General features: G+C 41.0%; 1 protein-coding gene and 1 long non-coding RNA gene across 3 annotated transcripts in view; one reads left to right on the top strand and one right to left on the bottom strand.

The window, feature by feature from the left end:
- LOC108797805 overlaps positions 1-16,425 on the top strand; it is a 23,989-nt gene that overhangs the window by 1,605 nt on the left and 5,959 nt on the right. The window contains exon 2 of the long non-coding RNA XR_001941905.1: positions 6,076-6,080. This is a non-coding gene — a long non-coding RNA (uncharacterized LOC108797805). The remainder of the gene's footprint in view (positions 1-6,075; positions 6,081-16,425) is intronic.
- The window catches only part of PHYHIPL (phytanoyl-CoA 2-hydroxylase interacting protein like), a 93,283-nt gene continuing 77,326 nt past the window's right edge, over positions 469-16,425 (bottom strand). For both annotated transcript variants that reach the window (XM_018569466.1, XM_018569467.1), the window contains exons 3-5: positions 8,080-8,254; positions 6,238-6,355; positions 469-1,899 (exon numbers count right to left, since the gene is read on the bottom strand). In XM_018569466.1, the coding sequence (XP_018424968.1) occupies positions 1,365-1,899; positions 6,238-6,355; positions 8,080-8,254 (828 nt within the window). In that variant the 3' untranslated portion in view covers positions 469-1,364. The remainder of the gene's footprint in view (positions 1,900-6,237; positions 6,356-8,079; positions 8,255-16,425) is intronic.

Here is a 16,425-nt window from a genome sequence, read left to right as displayed (position 1 = left end):
ACCAGAAGGCCCTTGTAAAGTATTTTGTAAAATAAAAAAAAAAAAGTTTTAATAATATATATATATTTATATTTTTTTTTTCTTTGGGGGAAAGGGGGAATCTTCATACTTCCAACTCCCTCTAAATTCACGAATGTTGAATATGCAAAGCTGCCTTAATACTGTTTTTCATGTTTGATTATCAAAGTTAGAAGTCTTATTCCTCAATACAGTAAGATGTGTGGACTTGATGTATGCTGCTAATTTCCTTTTTTCTACTCGTGTCACTCACAGGCACTCACACAGAGAAAACCACTCGGACCGTTTTTGCTGTTGTGCTAAGCACTTGTCTTTTTTCTAAATATTCCTACTGATCAAAATATTCTTTCTATTTCTCTTGTATCCAGAATGCATGATTTTAAAGCCGATGTTTTAAAATTGTTTATTGGGAGTGCAAAAATAATTTTCATGACCTTTTATGTGGTGTTATGTTATGTTTTTGATTTTTTTTTTTTTTTAAACACTGTATAAACCGGAATGACTTTAGTTGTTTTTAATTAAAATCTTCGAAGCAAGAGTAACAGGAACGTATACACGATTCAATGAAGTTTACAGTCTACATCTTTGATAAGGGAAAAATGGTTTATGACATGTACACAGTTGCTAATAAAATGTGCTCTATATATTCTATATGATTTGTAAATATTTTATACAACGGTACAAATAAAATATTTTTCTATCATATTAATGATGTTGGAACACAGTATTTGTTTCATGTTAGCTAATATCGTTTAACATTTAACATATGTCCAGCCGAGTTGGAAGTGCTGATGTCTCTAGGCTTTGAGAGCTCACTCATGCTGAAATTACAATTTTCCATGCTATTTTTTTTTTTTTAGTTCCCAATAGTTTTCTTTTAGTAATGTAAAATAATTGCTATTTAGACACCCCAATAAAAGCCAATATTGATAAGTTTAACTTACTAAAGCAGTCTACGTAGAGTTTTGTTACGTTTGGCAAAGAAATCATTATTTTGTTTTTTTTTAAAAGCAAAAAAAAAAACACTAAAAAAAACAAACTGCAACATCTAGGTTTTAACAATTGGCAGAGAACAGAATGGTTTGTAGTGGTTAAGAGCAGCATCAACTTCACAAATAATAAAAAAAGTTTAAAAAAAGCTTTTTAAATCCTTTGCTGCGGGAGGAACTACAGTGCAATGCCAAGCAATGCCTTGCAGGCTTCGTCAGGCAGCGAAGGGGTTAAGGAGTTCTAGTTTCAGTGTATGCTTTTGGTGACAGCTGCATTTTGCATGCTTCCGGACAAAATGTCTGGTAAGAATGGAAAGGGAGGGTTAAACTGCTTTCACGGTGGGCCGAGTGGGGCTTTTAACGTCCAACACTAATGTTGCAGGTCTTGCAGCTGGGATCTTTTTTTGCGTTGGCAGTAGACGAACTCATGAGCTGGTGGCCAATTATTTCTGCCACTGTACCCCAAGAAAGATCCACAGGGTCAGTGTAAATGACTTCCAAGTTTACGTCTTGGGCATGATGAAATACCAGACTGCCGTCCTCTTCGGTGCAGGTCAGAAATTTGTTGTCATTCAGGCTGAGCTGAGGAAGGCGTTGCTTACAAAACTCATCTCCTGGTGAGCCCACTGGAGCAATAACCACAATGACATAGTGATACGCTGTGTACATACAGTAGAAGTCCCCAAAGTATAGGTTGGTGTTTGGATTGAAGAGTTTTTCAGCAGGGATCACGACTCTGTGCCTCCCATATGGAGAATCTTGTGGAGGCTTCCCAGTGTTGAACTCGGTGTTGCAGCTGAAGAAGATTCCTTCCAGTTTGGCACTGATTGGGGAACCATGGCTGCCACTGTTGTCTTTTAGTGAGGGCTGCATGACATTCCCATGATGCTTCCTAAAATAAAAAAAAGCATGTAAATGCAGATAAATATGTAGGACCATTTAAAAAAAATATTTTGCAAGTAGAAGAATCTGCCCGCTATTGCTCTCGGAAAGCCACAAACTAACTACTTAGTAAGAAGCGCCTAACCTCTAATATAACATGAGTGTCACCAAAATACAGCCTTGAAAAAAATCTTAGAAATGAGGATTATGATTACGGCAACACAGTAAAAGATTTAAGAAACAAATCAGTGGCCTGGAAGTAGTACATTTTAAGGTTAATAACAGAGGTCTGAGGAGGGTTTTGGTTCTGGCTTTAGCCCTCGTTCACACCTGAACGTTTTTTAGCGTGTTCTACGCTCGACGAACGCTCTGCAAAACGCTCCAATATATAAATCGCATTGTATTCAATGGGAGTTTTCCATTAAACAGTTGAATATGTTAGTCATTAACATGAATTCATGATACATGTGTTCATTTGTGCTTTACTTTTTATTCATCCATTTAAGTCAACAATTCACCTGTCTGTTCTTACATGGATTCTTAAAGCGGGAATAGATTCTATAATATATTTATATAATAAATATTGGAGGGTCTATTTCCGCTTTAAGAATCCATGTAAGAACAGACGGGTGACTTAAATGGATGAATACAAGAACCTTACTGTTGTGGGCAGGCAGGTAAGAATGTTTTTTTTTTCCTATTGGTTTGCCTCTTCTACACTAGATTTGCTGCACACAAATTTTCGTGTGTGTGTGCGCGTTGGGGAGGGGGGTTAAAAGTTCCACTTCTGTAGAAAGGTTCATTGGAGTTTTTAGAGATATCTCTCCTGAAAATGTTAGGTGATTGAAACATTACAAGAACTCCTTGCTTGATTAGTGGCCCCTTACATAGTTGTGTGTACGCTCACGAAAACAAGAGGCAGCATATGTTAACATTGTATCCAAAACATAAGACACACCTTTAACCTTTCCACATGTTGTTTGCAATGCAGGCCAGTAAAGGGTAGGTACTTTTCTGTGTCCCTGTGTTACCTCCAATAAGAATGAATCCGACCCCATACAACCACCATGTACCAATATGTTCTGATGAATAATTTTTTTGCCCAAGGGACTAAAGAAAGCCTTAAAATGTAAAGCCTTTAAAATGTATTAAAGGAAAAACCAAAAAATACAATATAGCATATACATGTGCTACACCGGCCATTTTGTAATTTAATGTTATTTTAAAAAAAGAATCAATGCAATACGGCAATCTGGAGGCATTTTCTTATGTCCAGAAATCTCACAAAGATGGAATTGGTTCACTGATTTGCTCAGAAGTCTGTTTTGAGATACAAGTAATATTTTAGGTATCGCCTGCATTAGGAATTGAATTTTTAGTGAGATACTCCCAAGACTTGTCTAGTAAAGACTGCAGCTTTCCTTATTAGAACACTGAGATTTGATCAGGTGGTTATAAAACACAGACTGACCCATTCAGGAATCAAAAGGTGACGCAAACGACAAAAGCCGGAAAGGGTAAGAGTCTGCAACAAAGTCTTTTAAATTCACTGTTGTGTGTAAATCGCGTATAATTGATAGATCTAAAAGTGAATCTAAATAGACTAGCTGTAAGTAAGTCATATTGGATATGAGGTTGTATAGAGCATTCATGCAGTCAGAAGGGGGTTCACATTTCTTCATACTGTAGGTCAGTGTGGCTGTGCTGCAGAGAGATGTAATGGACTGTACTGACACAAGCACACCAGCGAGGATTCTCATTAAGCACACTGGGGTGTTTGATGAGTCAGAGAAATTCAATAATTCTATTATATAATGGGAGACCACAGGAGCATCATCTGAACTACTGTCACAGGCAAGCTCTGGCTAACTCACTATAAGTAGTTTGAACAATTGCATGCATTCTGCTGGACAACACGTTCAGAGTTCAATCCGAATGTATTAAACAAATGTCAATTTTTGACTACCTGTGTGCATGCAACACTCAGCAGTATCCTTCCTCCCTTCTCTCCGCACTTGTTTTCAGAAGGCATTGTTTAGTCACCAAGAATTGTCTGAAGTGTAAAGTGTGCTACAGCATTCCGGGAGTGTGTTTAAAGACCCCCATGCTTTCACCAAACGTCATACATTGGTGGAAGGAATTTTTTTTACCATTTTCATAATAATATAAAAAGAAAAAGGGGAATTAACTCATCTCACCCCACCCATCCCCAGTATCCTCTGTCCTTAGCTGCAAGGTTGATCATTGTCTGGCACCCATGCCAGCTGGTAATATGGTTACTGTGCTACAGTTACTGCGCCTGTGTTGCTCCTCCCATTTCTACTGCACATGTGCCTGTCCTTTTGGGCACTCTGAGCACAGCAAACATGCCTGCTGTCTATCCCTGCAGAGCCTCTGGGAGCCATGCTACTGCCGAGTCACTGGGTCACCTATTGCTGCTACTGCTTTCAGATTTTTGGGTTTGGCCAAACTCTCACCTGTGCTGTGAGTACTGGGGGGGATACAGCATGGCGCAGAATAGGCATGGGGTTGCTAGTGTGGGGGGTACATTTGCCAAATTGTGGCTTGGCTGTCCAGAGGGACCAACACCTCTATAGATCCTATGTTGGGCTCTCCTTCTCCTCTGCTTCTATCTACAGTGTCTTCCTTCACCCCTTCTCTGACCTGTTATTCAGAGAGGAGTTTACTGTTGTTTTATGGGGAAAATGGCTAACCTGTTGGATGCTTCTAGCTACAGGAGCCGCAAGTGGCCCCCTTCTTCCCTTCAGAATACCCTTTAACTGTGTGTTCACTCTCTGAGGAAGAGGGTGGGGAAGGAACTGTATCCAGTTCTTAGAAATCCTCATATGAAGAAGACCTGTCCTTTAACTTAGAGGAAATTTTAAATGACATGATTTCTGTCCTTGCAGATGCACTTGCACCTTGTACACACTTGTTTGCAGTTAGAATTGCTGCCTCAACCCTCCCGAAGGTGACAAAAAATTCCAAAACCTGCAACAATGTTCCCTGTCCACTCGCTCTTACAGCTTGTGCTACAAAGGGAGTGGGATCACGTGTGTCCAGCAGTATCCTACTGAGGATGACTTCCTTGATAACTGAGCGGTCCCTACCGTGGATCCTGCCATTTCTTGCCTGAAAAGACTCAGTCATTTTTGAAGATGTCCTGATTTTTAAAGACCACACAGACAAGAGGTTTAAAAGCAATCTTTTAGCCCACATTTGCAGGCCTGGTCATACCTCTGCCTCTATGGCAGTTTGTCAGTCTGGTCCAGACTAGTGACCCCAGATTTATTCTGACTGATCTGGACATTATGGAACAGTGAGAACTGTTCCCTACGAGACTAGTTCTCTCCGCAAAATTTATAAAATTAAGCTGTTGTCACCTAATTCTCTGAGGTGAAGTGTTGTTAGTGGAGCCCACACCCCCAAACCCCCTTCCCTTAACTGGAGAACGTCTTTTCAGGTAATCCTTGTATACGTATATCAAGGCAGTCACATGGGGTGGAGGAATACCATGTTACCTCAGAAGTAGAAGCCTAAGAATCTGAAAGCCAAGACTTCCAGTCCCTCCTTTAAGTGTTCCTTTCATCCTCACCAAGCGTCAGGTTCAAAACCCAAGCAGGGTACACAGTTTCGCTGCAAGAGTTGGACCTCCAATTTAAAGAAGTGGGAGCACCCTTTCATGAGTAAGGATGTCCCTCAGCCTTTGCTGCTCCCTGGAAGCGGAACATTCTGTGTCCAGCATGTCATTTTACAGGGCTACAAACTAGAGTTTCACTACCAGCCTCCTCCCCGTTTCCTGCTGTTAAACCTCCCAAAGTCTCTTCAAAAGGTGTGGAGGGGAGGGGCTTTCTTTTCATGCTTTAGATCAGCTTCTCTCTCAAGGTGTCATAGCCCCCATTCCAAAGCCACAATTGCACCAGGGTTTTTATTCCAACTTGTTCACTGGTCCTAAGCCTAAGGGAGGGGTTCACCCCTGAGCTTTAAAATGGCGTATCTGCATACTCCTAAAAGGAGGTTCTAATCACTGGCACTAATTTTAAACACTTGATTCTAATTTCATGCATTGGAAGTGCTGGTATATGTAAGGCTGTACATATTGTCTGTGGCAAAACTGCATTTTCATTCATTTAAATTATGAGAATGACTATATCATGTTCATTTTATACATTACTGTTGCCTGGAGGCACCGTTTTTGTTTTGTTTACTTTTTCGACATATTTGAACAGGCAGCCTTTAGATTTGTAATCTTTAAAAATATATTATATACACAAATTAAATCAGCAGTGCAGTTTTCCTGTTGCAATTTGAGTGGTTAAATATTTGGAGAAAAAGAGATGCGTCTTACTCAGTGTGGTCAAAGTATTCTTTGTGTTGATTACGGTAAAAAACTGAAAATTTCAGCATACGTCCTGCGATTGCTTCAGCTTTCTCCATCAGCTGTGTTAGATGCACCGATGAATAATCTGTAAAGAAAGCAAAAAAAAAACTAAACACAAGTCTAATCAGTTACCATGAAGGAAGAACATGTTACAAGCTTTCTGTGTTACTGTCTATGAAAGTGAAAAGATTATTTTTTAATGACTGTTGAACACAGAATAAAGGCAATATTTTCATTGTAATAATTAGTGATGAGGCTTGGCTTGGTACGAACCCAGTTCACCCAAGCCCACTCAAAACTCTGACTGCCACTCTCATGACCTAATATGTGCCACTTTGTGACATATAGCTGCAAGGCGGGGAATTATGCACCCCCCCCCCTTCTGTTTGGGTTGGGAGAATGGGGTGGCAATCAGAGTTTTGATCAGCCTTGGGTAAACTCAGGTGAACTGGGTTTGCACCAAGCCCAGCCTCAGCTCTAGTAATAATTACATGACTAATATTTAAAGACATCTGTACTGAGTAAAACAGAGGCTGCCATTGGTGACTAGGGCTGAACTTAGTGTTCAGGGTGACCATGAGTTTATCCATTTGTGGTTTGGAAAAGCTGCAAACTAGTGCGACTGTTTGCTGCCATAGCAACCAATTGCAAATGATGCAATTCCTGGCCTCTGAACTGTGGCCAGATGACATAGAAGGGCAAATAATGTTCTAGTGTGCCATCCCCCTCCCTGTAAAATTCAGGGTTCCCATCAGCCTTGTCAGTGTATATGGAGTTGGAATTGATAGGGACAGCTGGTAGATATGGAATGCTCCTCAAAGAAAACAGTTTCAACAATTTTACACATTTTCCTATTTCAAGTACTTTGTTTTGGTTCTTCAATGTAACCATTATTGTTTGTATTCACCAAACTGTATGTTAACTCATCATGTGCAGCCACTTGGTGTAAGTAGGAAGTGTTGACATGCCTGTGCCTATCAACCTCCACTGCTACAGTGACCTTCACTCTTCATTAGCCCTGGAGGGGCCAAGAGGCTTATATTATTATCTTACCCACTCTTTGTCCCATCTCCCCTTTCCTCTTCCGGGATTGCTTTACAGGAAGCACATAGATTCTTAAGTGTCTCTATTAATAATGAACAAATTGGTCTATAAACCAAGTGAAGTGCAAATGTTTGTAAACACCCGGATTCTATGCAGACTAATCAAATCTGCATACTAGTCAATAATCATGACCAGAGTCCTGCATCAAAGCTGAAGGGACAAGGAGCACCTGTGCTGGCATCCATCATTAGAAATCACAAATCTTTCCATGAGGTTCTCTTAGCTGCAGCAGCAAGATCTCCCTCCCATAATTCTGGACTCTGTTCCACCTGGGAGTTTTTGGTGTTCCAATTTTGTACACTATGGTTCCTTCTTTTATATTTTCCATAACATAAAATAAAAATAGTACCCAACAAGGAGAATCTGAACTCCTAATAATGACCACAGCTCATATGCAAACACGAACGCAAATCTCACCAATACAGTCCCTGAGAGATACAAGAAAACCATCAGGTGGTTAAACACTTTGGCATGTATAAGAATTGAAATATCAGGGAGTGACCCTTTCACTCTGATGCTTTTAGGATTCTACAGACCTATACACAAACAGCATAAACCAGAACTGTATTAGCTAGAACTGTGAGGGTAAGAGCAGTGGCACAGATACACACTGGATCCAGAAATCCTCTCAGTTGGGGTTACCACTAAGTACTTGTTGGTAATACTGAAAATTCTGCTGAAAACAATTCCTGATTCCATTTTTACCTCCAGTGCAGAATTCAATAATCTCGCTCCATTCTGACACGGCATAATCTCCATCCACCTGTTTTGATGCAGTCTGGACAGCCACAGTGTACTCGGTCCTTGGGCTCAAAAACCAGTGTCCACGAACAGTCATCGGTAGGGGGACGGCTTTAGCTACCAGTTTGGTTGGAACATCCTAAGAGTAAAAAAAAAACAATTATACACAAAATGCATCAGCAACAACAGATACATGTATGCTTTAAATGTGTTCTGGACTTTAGGTAGCCCCTTGTGGCACTTCCAAACCATTGAAAGGAACTGCTTAGTTACAGCACTAAAGTATTCAGTGTACACATATGTGATGCGAAAGCCTCAAGCTGGCCATACACCAATAGATTTTCTATATAGATCAGCCTATGGTCAGATGGAAAAGGTACAACAGATTCCTCCATCTACACTAAACTGTGTGTATGGAGGAATCTCCCACTGGGCCAAGCTTCGGTATCTTGCTAGTCGGCCCTGCTGGCATAAGGGCGTAAGATCCTGTGTATGTACAGATCCATCTACTCTTGTATTTTAGCTGTCCATTTACATTTATAGCTTCTTCCTCAAGAAAACTAATATGAAGAAACTGAATAATAATTCACTAGAGTTATAATTTGGTTTTAAAATCTGCTCTTGCATCTTTCATTAAATCCGGATGCCTCCTGTCAGCCGCCTCTCCATCATTTTTATAGCCAGTGTAATTGCAGGTTTTCAGAACAGATCACCTCCATGGTGTTAAAAAGAAATGCATTCATTGAGAATAGCAGTGCTGGGCTTATGAGAAACAGAGGTGACTTGATTTGATAAAACACATTGATCAGTTCATCCCTAGATGCACATTCCATTGTCTTCAGCCTGTTCTGTGCCTAGTTTGGATGAAAGCTGAGGCAATTCAAATGGAATTTTCGGTTTAACTTTTTTAACACAGTTTAACTTTGTTTGCAAGCAATTAAGACAGCCGTCATTATTATTCATTTAGGCTTCACTCTGCGCACTTAATGAGTCAGTTCTGGGTCATTACTCTATTTGCTGATGGGTAGCAGAGCTTAAGAGCTTTAGGGTATGATATGCAAATTGTTCAAGAAAATTCAACTACTTCATGAGCTGTCATTTGGTTATTAAAAAGCAGCCATCGCTTCAATTAAATCTGCCCATAGTGAGCTCTGTCATACTGCCGCCTCTGAACTGGGAAATACAAGGAATTGAACATGGCTTTTCAAGGGAAAATCTACACAAAACGAATGTTTCAATTCTGAATCGATGTTGGCAGATTAACCAACGTGCTGTGTGGGGTTTTTTTTCAATCTCCTCCCAGTATGTCGGATAATAGTGCTTTGAAGAACTCTGGGCAACATTTTGATTTATATGGGTAGCTCCACTGCAACGGTCAACTGCTTGTTTTCGTCAAGGGAGGAAAATGACAAAGTTATACTCGTCCGGTCCTCCGAGACGGCCTTAGACTGCTGCAGCGGAGGAGGGGGGAGAGCCTCCAGGGACCAGTCTAAAAGCAAGCCAGATTTGGTTATTCCTATGCTTTTTTAAGCTAGGTCATAATCTTCTTGCAAAGTCTATCATTGCACCTGGACATAATTTTTCATGGTGCGAGGCAAGTAGATTCCATCCCAGAAAGTACTCTGGATGTCAATAATCCTTTTTTTTTCCTTACGAAAGATGAACGACATCAAAAAATGGTTTATAGATTTTATTTAAAGGAGAACACTTAGGGCCCATTCACACCTTCCCAGAACAGTAGTAACATGCATGCTGAAGTGCTATTTATTTTGAAGGGCATCCGAATGCAATAAGGTAATGCAACTTCAACACACACGCATTGCCATGTACCAGAATGCACACTAATGCACTACCTTGTGATGTGGTGTGCTGTTTTCCTAAAAAATGTTGAATGTCCGTTTTATTGGGCGTTTCTGACTATTACCAGCCCGTCCCCATCTTAATGCAGCACACGCACACAAAAATGCACATAATGCAACACAGCAGGATGCCAAAGTCTGAAATCCCTCAGAGACTATGCGGAAAGGAAGTGTGGCAGCAACGTGAAACTTTCCCCAATGAGCACACAAACTGCAGCAACTGGGGATAGAGGACCCCACTCTATCCCAGAGTTGGACTTTCTATAAAATTGTTACCATATTATATAACATTTTACAGAAACTATGACACAAAACATACATTTCCATTACATCTTTGGCTTACAAAGCTATATCGTTTATATCACTATAGGGGGTTCATATATAAAAAGTATGCTCAAAAGAAAATGCAGCCTTGTCAACTCATCCCAGAATCATTAGGTCCACCCAGTTTTCTACCTCTTTCATCCGGACTCCCTGCGGGATGTACAGCTCATTCAGCAGAGCCCTCACCCACTCCTCTTCAGCTACAAGTTGTCCTTTGTTAGTATATTATAATTTTGTATGTGTAAAAGTCAGTTAATGTATATTTTTTGTTTTGGTTACAGCTTCTAAAAGGTCTGCAATATTTACATATGGACATTGTGCAGTATCACTTCATGTTATCTGTATGCTGGGTGTAAGGCTCAGTACCTGGTAGTCTCCTGTATGTATAGATGCACTCTACTACTTGCAATGACACTGCATATTACCACTTATTGTACACCTCGAAGTAGCAGGTTGGAAAATCTTTGGCCAAACTGAGCTTGCAGCCAATGAGCCATTCGAGTATTCTGACAGCGGTCGTTGGCCACCATCAGAATAGAACGCAAAACAGCAGAGGATTCCTCCATCCATGTAAGCTTGTAAGCATGGATGGAAGAATCTGTTATATTTTCTTCCTTCAACCTGCAGGTTGAAAGAAGAAAATATAACCATGTATACCCAGCTTAAGCATGGTGGTCTGTTAATTATCAGCAGTGGTTCCGTTTGGCACTAAAGGTTAAATGTCTGTTTCATGGTTAAAATTCATTTAAAGCAAATAAATGCGGCCTGCAACCTTTGTGGTGTGTTTACTTTACTATCGAGGCATGTTGTTATTGTGTGATGGGAGTTAATCGGGTGCACAATCCTATGAAACGCAGCAATGGCTGCTTTGTTTTGCATTAACACACAAGTTTAAGGGCTCATTCACACAAGCATATAGATGTGTATAGTTTTGTTCGTATCTGTACTTAACATCATAGAAATCTATGGGCCCATTCACACAGCTACACCTAGCAGCATAATGCAGTGCTGCATTCAGAACCCCTTACCCAAAAAGAAAAGGACAGAGCTGTGTCTGGGGCTGTATTTGGCACTGTAGGCATGTAAACATTTGTGCTAACGTTTACTTGCGTTCAGGAATGATGCACCCTACTGGTCACCATCGCTGCTAAGAGTCGACATGGATGTCAGTATTAACAACATGTAGCCAGTGGCTCGTACACTACTAACTATATATTACTGATTACAACATGTCAGCCCACCATCATCATGAATTAGCTAAGGTCATTCTGCGCATGCGCCATCACTGCATGAATGACTCATTCAGGGCTGTCATGTAAAACATTAGGGGCTCAGGGGGCGTGGCTACCGCGCAAGCTGATCGGACGCATATTTCTCTTTACTACTCCCATGTTTGGGATAATGTAATACAGAACTGTCTGTTAATAACCTTCAAAATCTAATAAAAAACATTTGGAAAAAAAACATTAGGGGCTCTTTCACACAGGTGTGCACATCTGTATGGCATGCAGAGATCTGCTCCCAGGAGGGACACGTATGGCATGTAATTGCATGCACTCGCCTGTAAATCCCTATGTGCGTCCAAGTTCGGACACCTGGGTGTGCAGGTTTGGGTCAGCGTGTAGCTGTGCACTGCCGTGTCCTCCCATAGGGATGTACAGGTGGCTGCATGCAATTACACGCCGTACCGGTCCCTCCTGAGAGCAGATCCCTGCACAGGCGTGCAGGCTTGTGTGAATGAGCCCTAATATTGTGTAATTACAAAGGCACAGTTGCCGCTGGCTACACATTATTGATATTAACAACTGGGCCTAGAGCAGGCCAACCTGCTCAATTTATGCCGTACGTAGGTCAATGATTGACAAACATTACATCCATACAGCTTCTGGGCAACTTTTTATGCAGGATCTTACTGCCAGCAAATATCCTGCCTCTATAGCATACACCCGTGTGAATGACCCCCAATATGTTTTTTCAGAAGGAGTGGACAATGCAACACACCTCCGATATATCTAGGGATTTGTTATATATTAACTGCATGTTGTATGTATCCAGGAATGCCAATGCTGATGTTCTGTTTTCCTGTGTCTATATATTTCTCAATTAAATATAAAAATGGCATTCCCAAACTAATATCAATTGACACATTCCTTGCTTAAGGTGTTTTCATTTGCCACAAGTTGTAAACATGCACTAAGGGAGTCATTTATATTTAAAAGAAAACAGCAGAAGAGAAAAACAGAACAAAAATGCCCACAGCCATCAATCAATCAAGTTCAATCTTTAGTACAATGAAAACTAAAATCTGATTAGTGGGAATCATTCAGTTTTCTTCCCCAAAACTGCTGTGATCTTCCTGAAGCATCTTTTGTTAAGGTTTAGCAGCCACCAGAGGGAGCTGTTGATGCAGAGATATTCTACTTTATGATTTTCTTGCATCTGGGATCCCAGCAAAGTAAATCACAGGTGCTATAAAATGCCTACCTACATTAAACATAGATCTTCTATGAGCAGTACACCTGATGTTTTTCTGAAAAGTTAAATCATGCAGAAAAAACCTTTTTAATTCCTTACAGCATAACACGATCAAATTTCCTTGCTGCACACAAACCAAATCAAACCTTATACACAATGCTAACAAACGGGTGGACACAAGTCTGGAGGAAAAGGGACTGTGGCTTCAGAAGCTTGATTGTTAGGAGGACAGCAAATCTATTCACCTCTGCTGGTCTATGACCTGATATAGATTGTCATTTGGATATCATTCTGTAAATAAAAATCATGTACATCATATACTCTGAATCCTAACTCCAATGATAAACCCCTCATACAGGCACAGTATATACGGACATTTGTAGAGCCTCTATTCATAAAGTATTAACAAAGCAGTTACCAAACAAAATGTACACCATGATTTCTTATGGACCTTAAAATGTACATGAGTGTAGAAAACTCATAACCACAGCTTACTTAGGCCTGGTTCACACCTGTACGTTTTGTAGTGCGTTCAACGCTCTATGAACACTCTACAAAACGCTCAAACATGAAAATCCCATTGTTTTCTATGGGTATGGTTCACACCTTGCCATATTTCAGCCCGTCTGAACGCGCTACAAAACGGCCTACACCTGAAAAAGGTCATGAGCTTCTTTGCGGCGTTTTTGTTGCGCGTTTCCATTGGGATACAGCCAAGTAGCCCTCGGAAACGCGCAAGTTTTTTTTACCGCGAATCGCGGTAAAAACGCACTTCACGAAAGGCGCATATTCGATACGTCTAGGTGTGAACAGAGCCTTAAGGTGGCCACACACCTTACGATAATCGCAGGAAATCCCGCGATCGTACGATTATCGTAAGGTGTGTGGAAGCCGTGCGACCTCTGCTACTGTAAGGTCGCACGACTTTTATCTTAGGAACATGTTCGAAAACCCGCCGAGAATCGTACGATTTTTGGCGGGTGTGTAGCATGTTCGTAAGATAAAAGCCGGACGGGTCGGTGTGCCCAAGCGATCTGCCAGTCCAAGAAAGGCAGATCGTACGTTTTTTTAATTGCTTTACAACCATCGCAAGACAAAAGTCTTGCGATGGTTGTAAGGTGTATGCCCAGCATTAGACAGAAGTCCTGCATGTTGGAGCCAGTAGTGAGGAACAGCCTCATCCTGTGAATGGAAAGACTACAAGTCCTGTCTGCCACTGCATAGTTCTTAATGGAGTACAGTCGCAGCACTTGAAGTCCACTGATTGCTTCCCGTATGCTGGAAATCCATACCATGGTACAGGCAGAGGCTGGGAGAAACTGACTGCAGGAGCCTAGGCTGCTGCAGACTTAAATGCAAACAAATGAACAAATGTACATTTTTTTCTTCTATTAATGTGTGTGCATTTATACATGTTTTTTAAAATGTGGAATATGCCTTTAACCCCTTCCACATTCTGGTGGCAGTTGCAACATTTTATGTTTCTCGATATTTGTGCATCTGTTTATCTGTGCATTCTTAGTACAAAAGCATATAAACAACATATACCGGTAATACTCATTATCTTGGTAACATAGAAAAGATGAGCTTGCGTCGAGTAAGTAAATACCAAACATGTTAAGCCTTAAAAATTGTGTTTGCATGAGAAATGGGAACAAACGTTGGTACCCAAAATTGGTCTCAAACTCAATTCCCTCGGGGGCCACACGACAAGTTTTATTCTCCCATGGGGGCCACTTGCCAAATTTCATAGCTCAAAATTAAGTATAAATATATACGGTATGGTACTAAGGACACTAATATACTCACAAGGTCCAATTCATATCTGTATGTTAAAGTGACATTAAACCCTCAGATTTTTTAGCATAAACCAATACTCTTGCTGCTCTTCCTTTTAAATCCTCATGTCTTCTCATGCTTGGGGAAAACTTCCCTTTGCAGCTGAGTGCCTTTCCTGTAGTGCTGGCTCAGGTTGCAAACCTTCACACAGACACCATGTATCCATTCCAGAGACAAGGCAGTCTGCTGCAAAACAGAATTTCTGCCCAGCATGAGAACAGATACAGATTTAAAAGGAAGAGCAGCAAATAGAAGGGAAACAACCATGGATTACAGTAAGGCGCACATTACAGTACTGTTTTATGTTAAAAAATCTGAGGGTTTAAATGTCACTTTAAGGTGTGATTAGGGATTCCTGCATCAGGAACTTGCGTTTTCCTGCAGCAGGAATCCCTAATCTAGAGTTTACAAGCGGCAGCTGTCACCTGTTCAAGTTAATAATCAGGTGACAGGCGGTGCGTGTAAATGCCTGCACTTCCACAAGCTCCGGAATGTGGGCCCTCTGCAATCAATTCTGGAATCTGCTGTCTCTCCCACCAGTCCTGGACCAGCATGGTGGATTCGCCATGCTGGTCCCGGGCCAGTGGGAGGGCCATCTTTCTACTCCACTGAAGCCAATTATGTACAAAACATGCTCAATCAGCTCCTTCCCTGGCCACAGCTCTGAAAGTGGAAGTGATGAATTTATCATCGCTTCTGGAGTTAATTTACAGGAGAGGAGATCAGCAAATGGATGTTCCCTGGTGTCATTTGTTCAAAAGGGACAAATTTCAGAAATGTTACAGAGGTTGAGTCGGCAAGATTTGGTTAGCGTTTGGATGTGGGGCTGAAAGGAGAGCTCAGAATCAAGGATTATCGAGCACCCTGGCATGACGGGAAGGGTTGATTGTAGTGCTGTTGATCACGATGGAGAAGTTGGGGGAGGGAACACGGAGAGGAGGACATTTTAAAAAGCTCAGTATGGAACAGATTTAGTTTGAGAAAGAGGTGTGACATCCATGTTGATATGTCAGTGAGTAGATTAGTGATAAGTGAGAAATTAAAAAGGGGTGAAATGAGGGGTGGAGAGATTCTACCTTCTCCCAAATTGGGATTGGATCATCCACCTCTAATACTTCTGTTACATAGCGTTTTATTGTTTTGCCACACTTCAATTGCATTGCCATCCTTTTACTTTTTGTAAATATGAATAAGCATACCGAAAGAATCCCCCACACACACACTGCACCCGCCCTCATTCATAGCCTCGTCTGCATCTCTTCCACTAAACTGTATCTGTTGCACTAATCTTCAGACTTAGAGTAAAACCCTTGATGCCCTGACAAAGATAAATACGTATCTCTGAAGACTCCTGTGGCTACCCCTATTCTCTGACTCCCAGACCACATACTAGTTCCAGTTATGTCATTCACTGTAAAGCTAAATAGATTAAGCTTGGGAGGCAGAGAGCCAGGGATAATGGTTGTTTCCATGGGAGGCTTCAGAGACAAGTATTTAGCTTTGTGAGAGGGTCCATTTAAGCCCTCCCTACTCATTAGATACATATTTTACACAGCATGTTCCTTAGTTTTGGAGTTCTTGTTAAAAGTGCAATGAGAATTATAGAGACTTATAAAGGGTGATATTTCCATGTCGAAAAAAGGGTAGAATGAACCAGTTTGGGATTCAAACAGCATTACTCCGATTCACACTCCTGCTAATGCAATGCGTTTTTAAAAGGCTTTTTCCCAAGCATAAATTATGTTTGTGACGAGATAGAGATTGAGATTTAGGTGCAATTGGCAGAATTCATACTGTACATGGCAGTCAGACA

The sequence above is a fragment of the Nanorana parkeri genome, unplaced genomic scaffold, assembly GCF_000935625.1.
Source record: "Nanorana parkeri isolate BGI_ZX_2015 unplaced genomic scaffold, ASM93562v1 scaffold1338, whole genome shotgun sequence".
Taxonomy (NCBI): Eukaryota; Metazoa; Chordata; class Amphibia; order Anura; family Dicroglossidae; genus Nanorana; species Nanorana parkeri.
The sequence above is the reverse complement of the archived record's forward strand: the minus strand, read 5'-3'. Positions and strand labels throughout refer to the sequence as shown.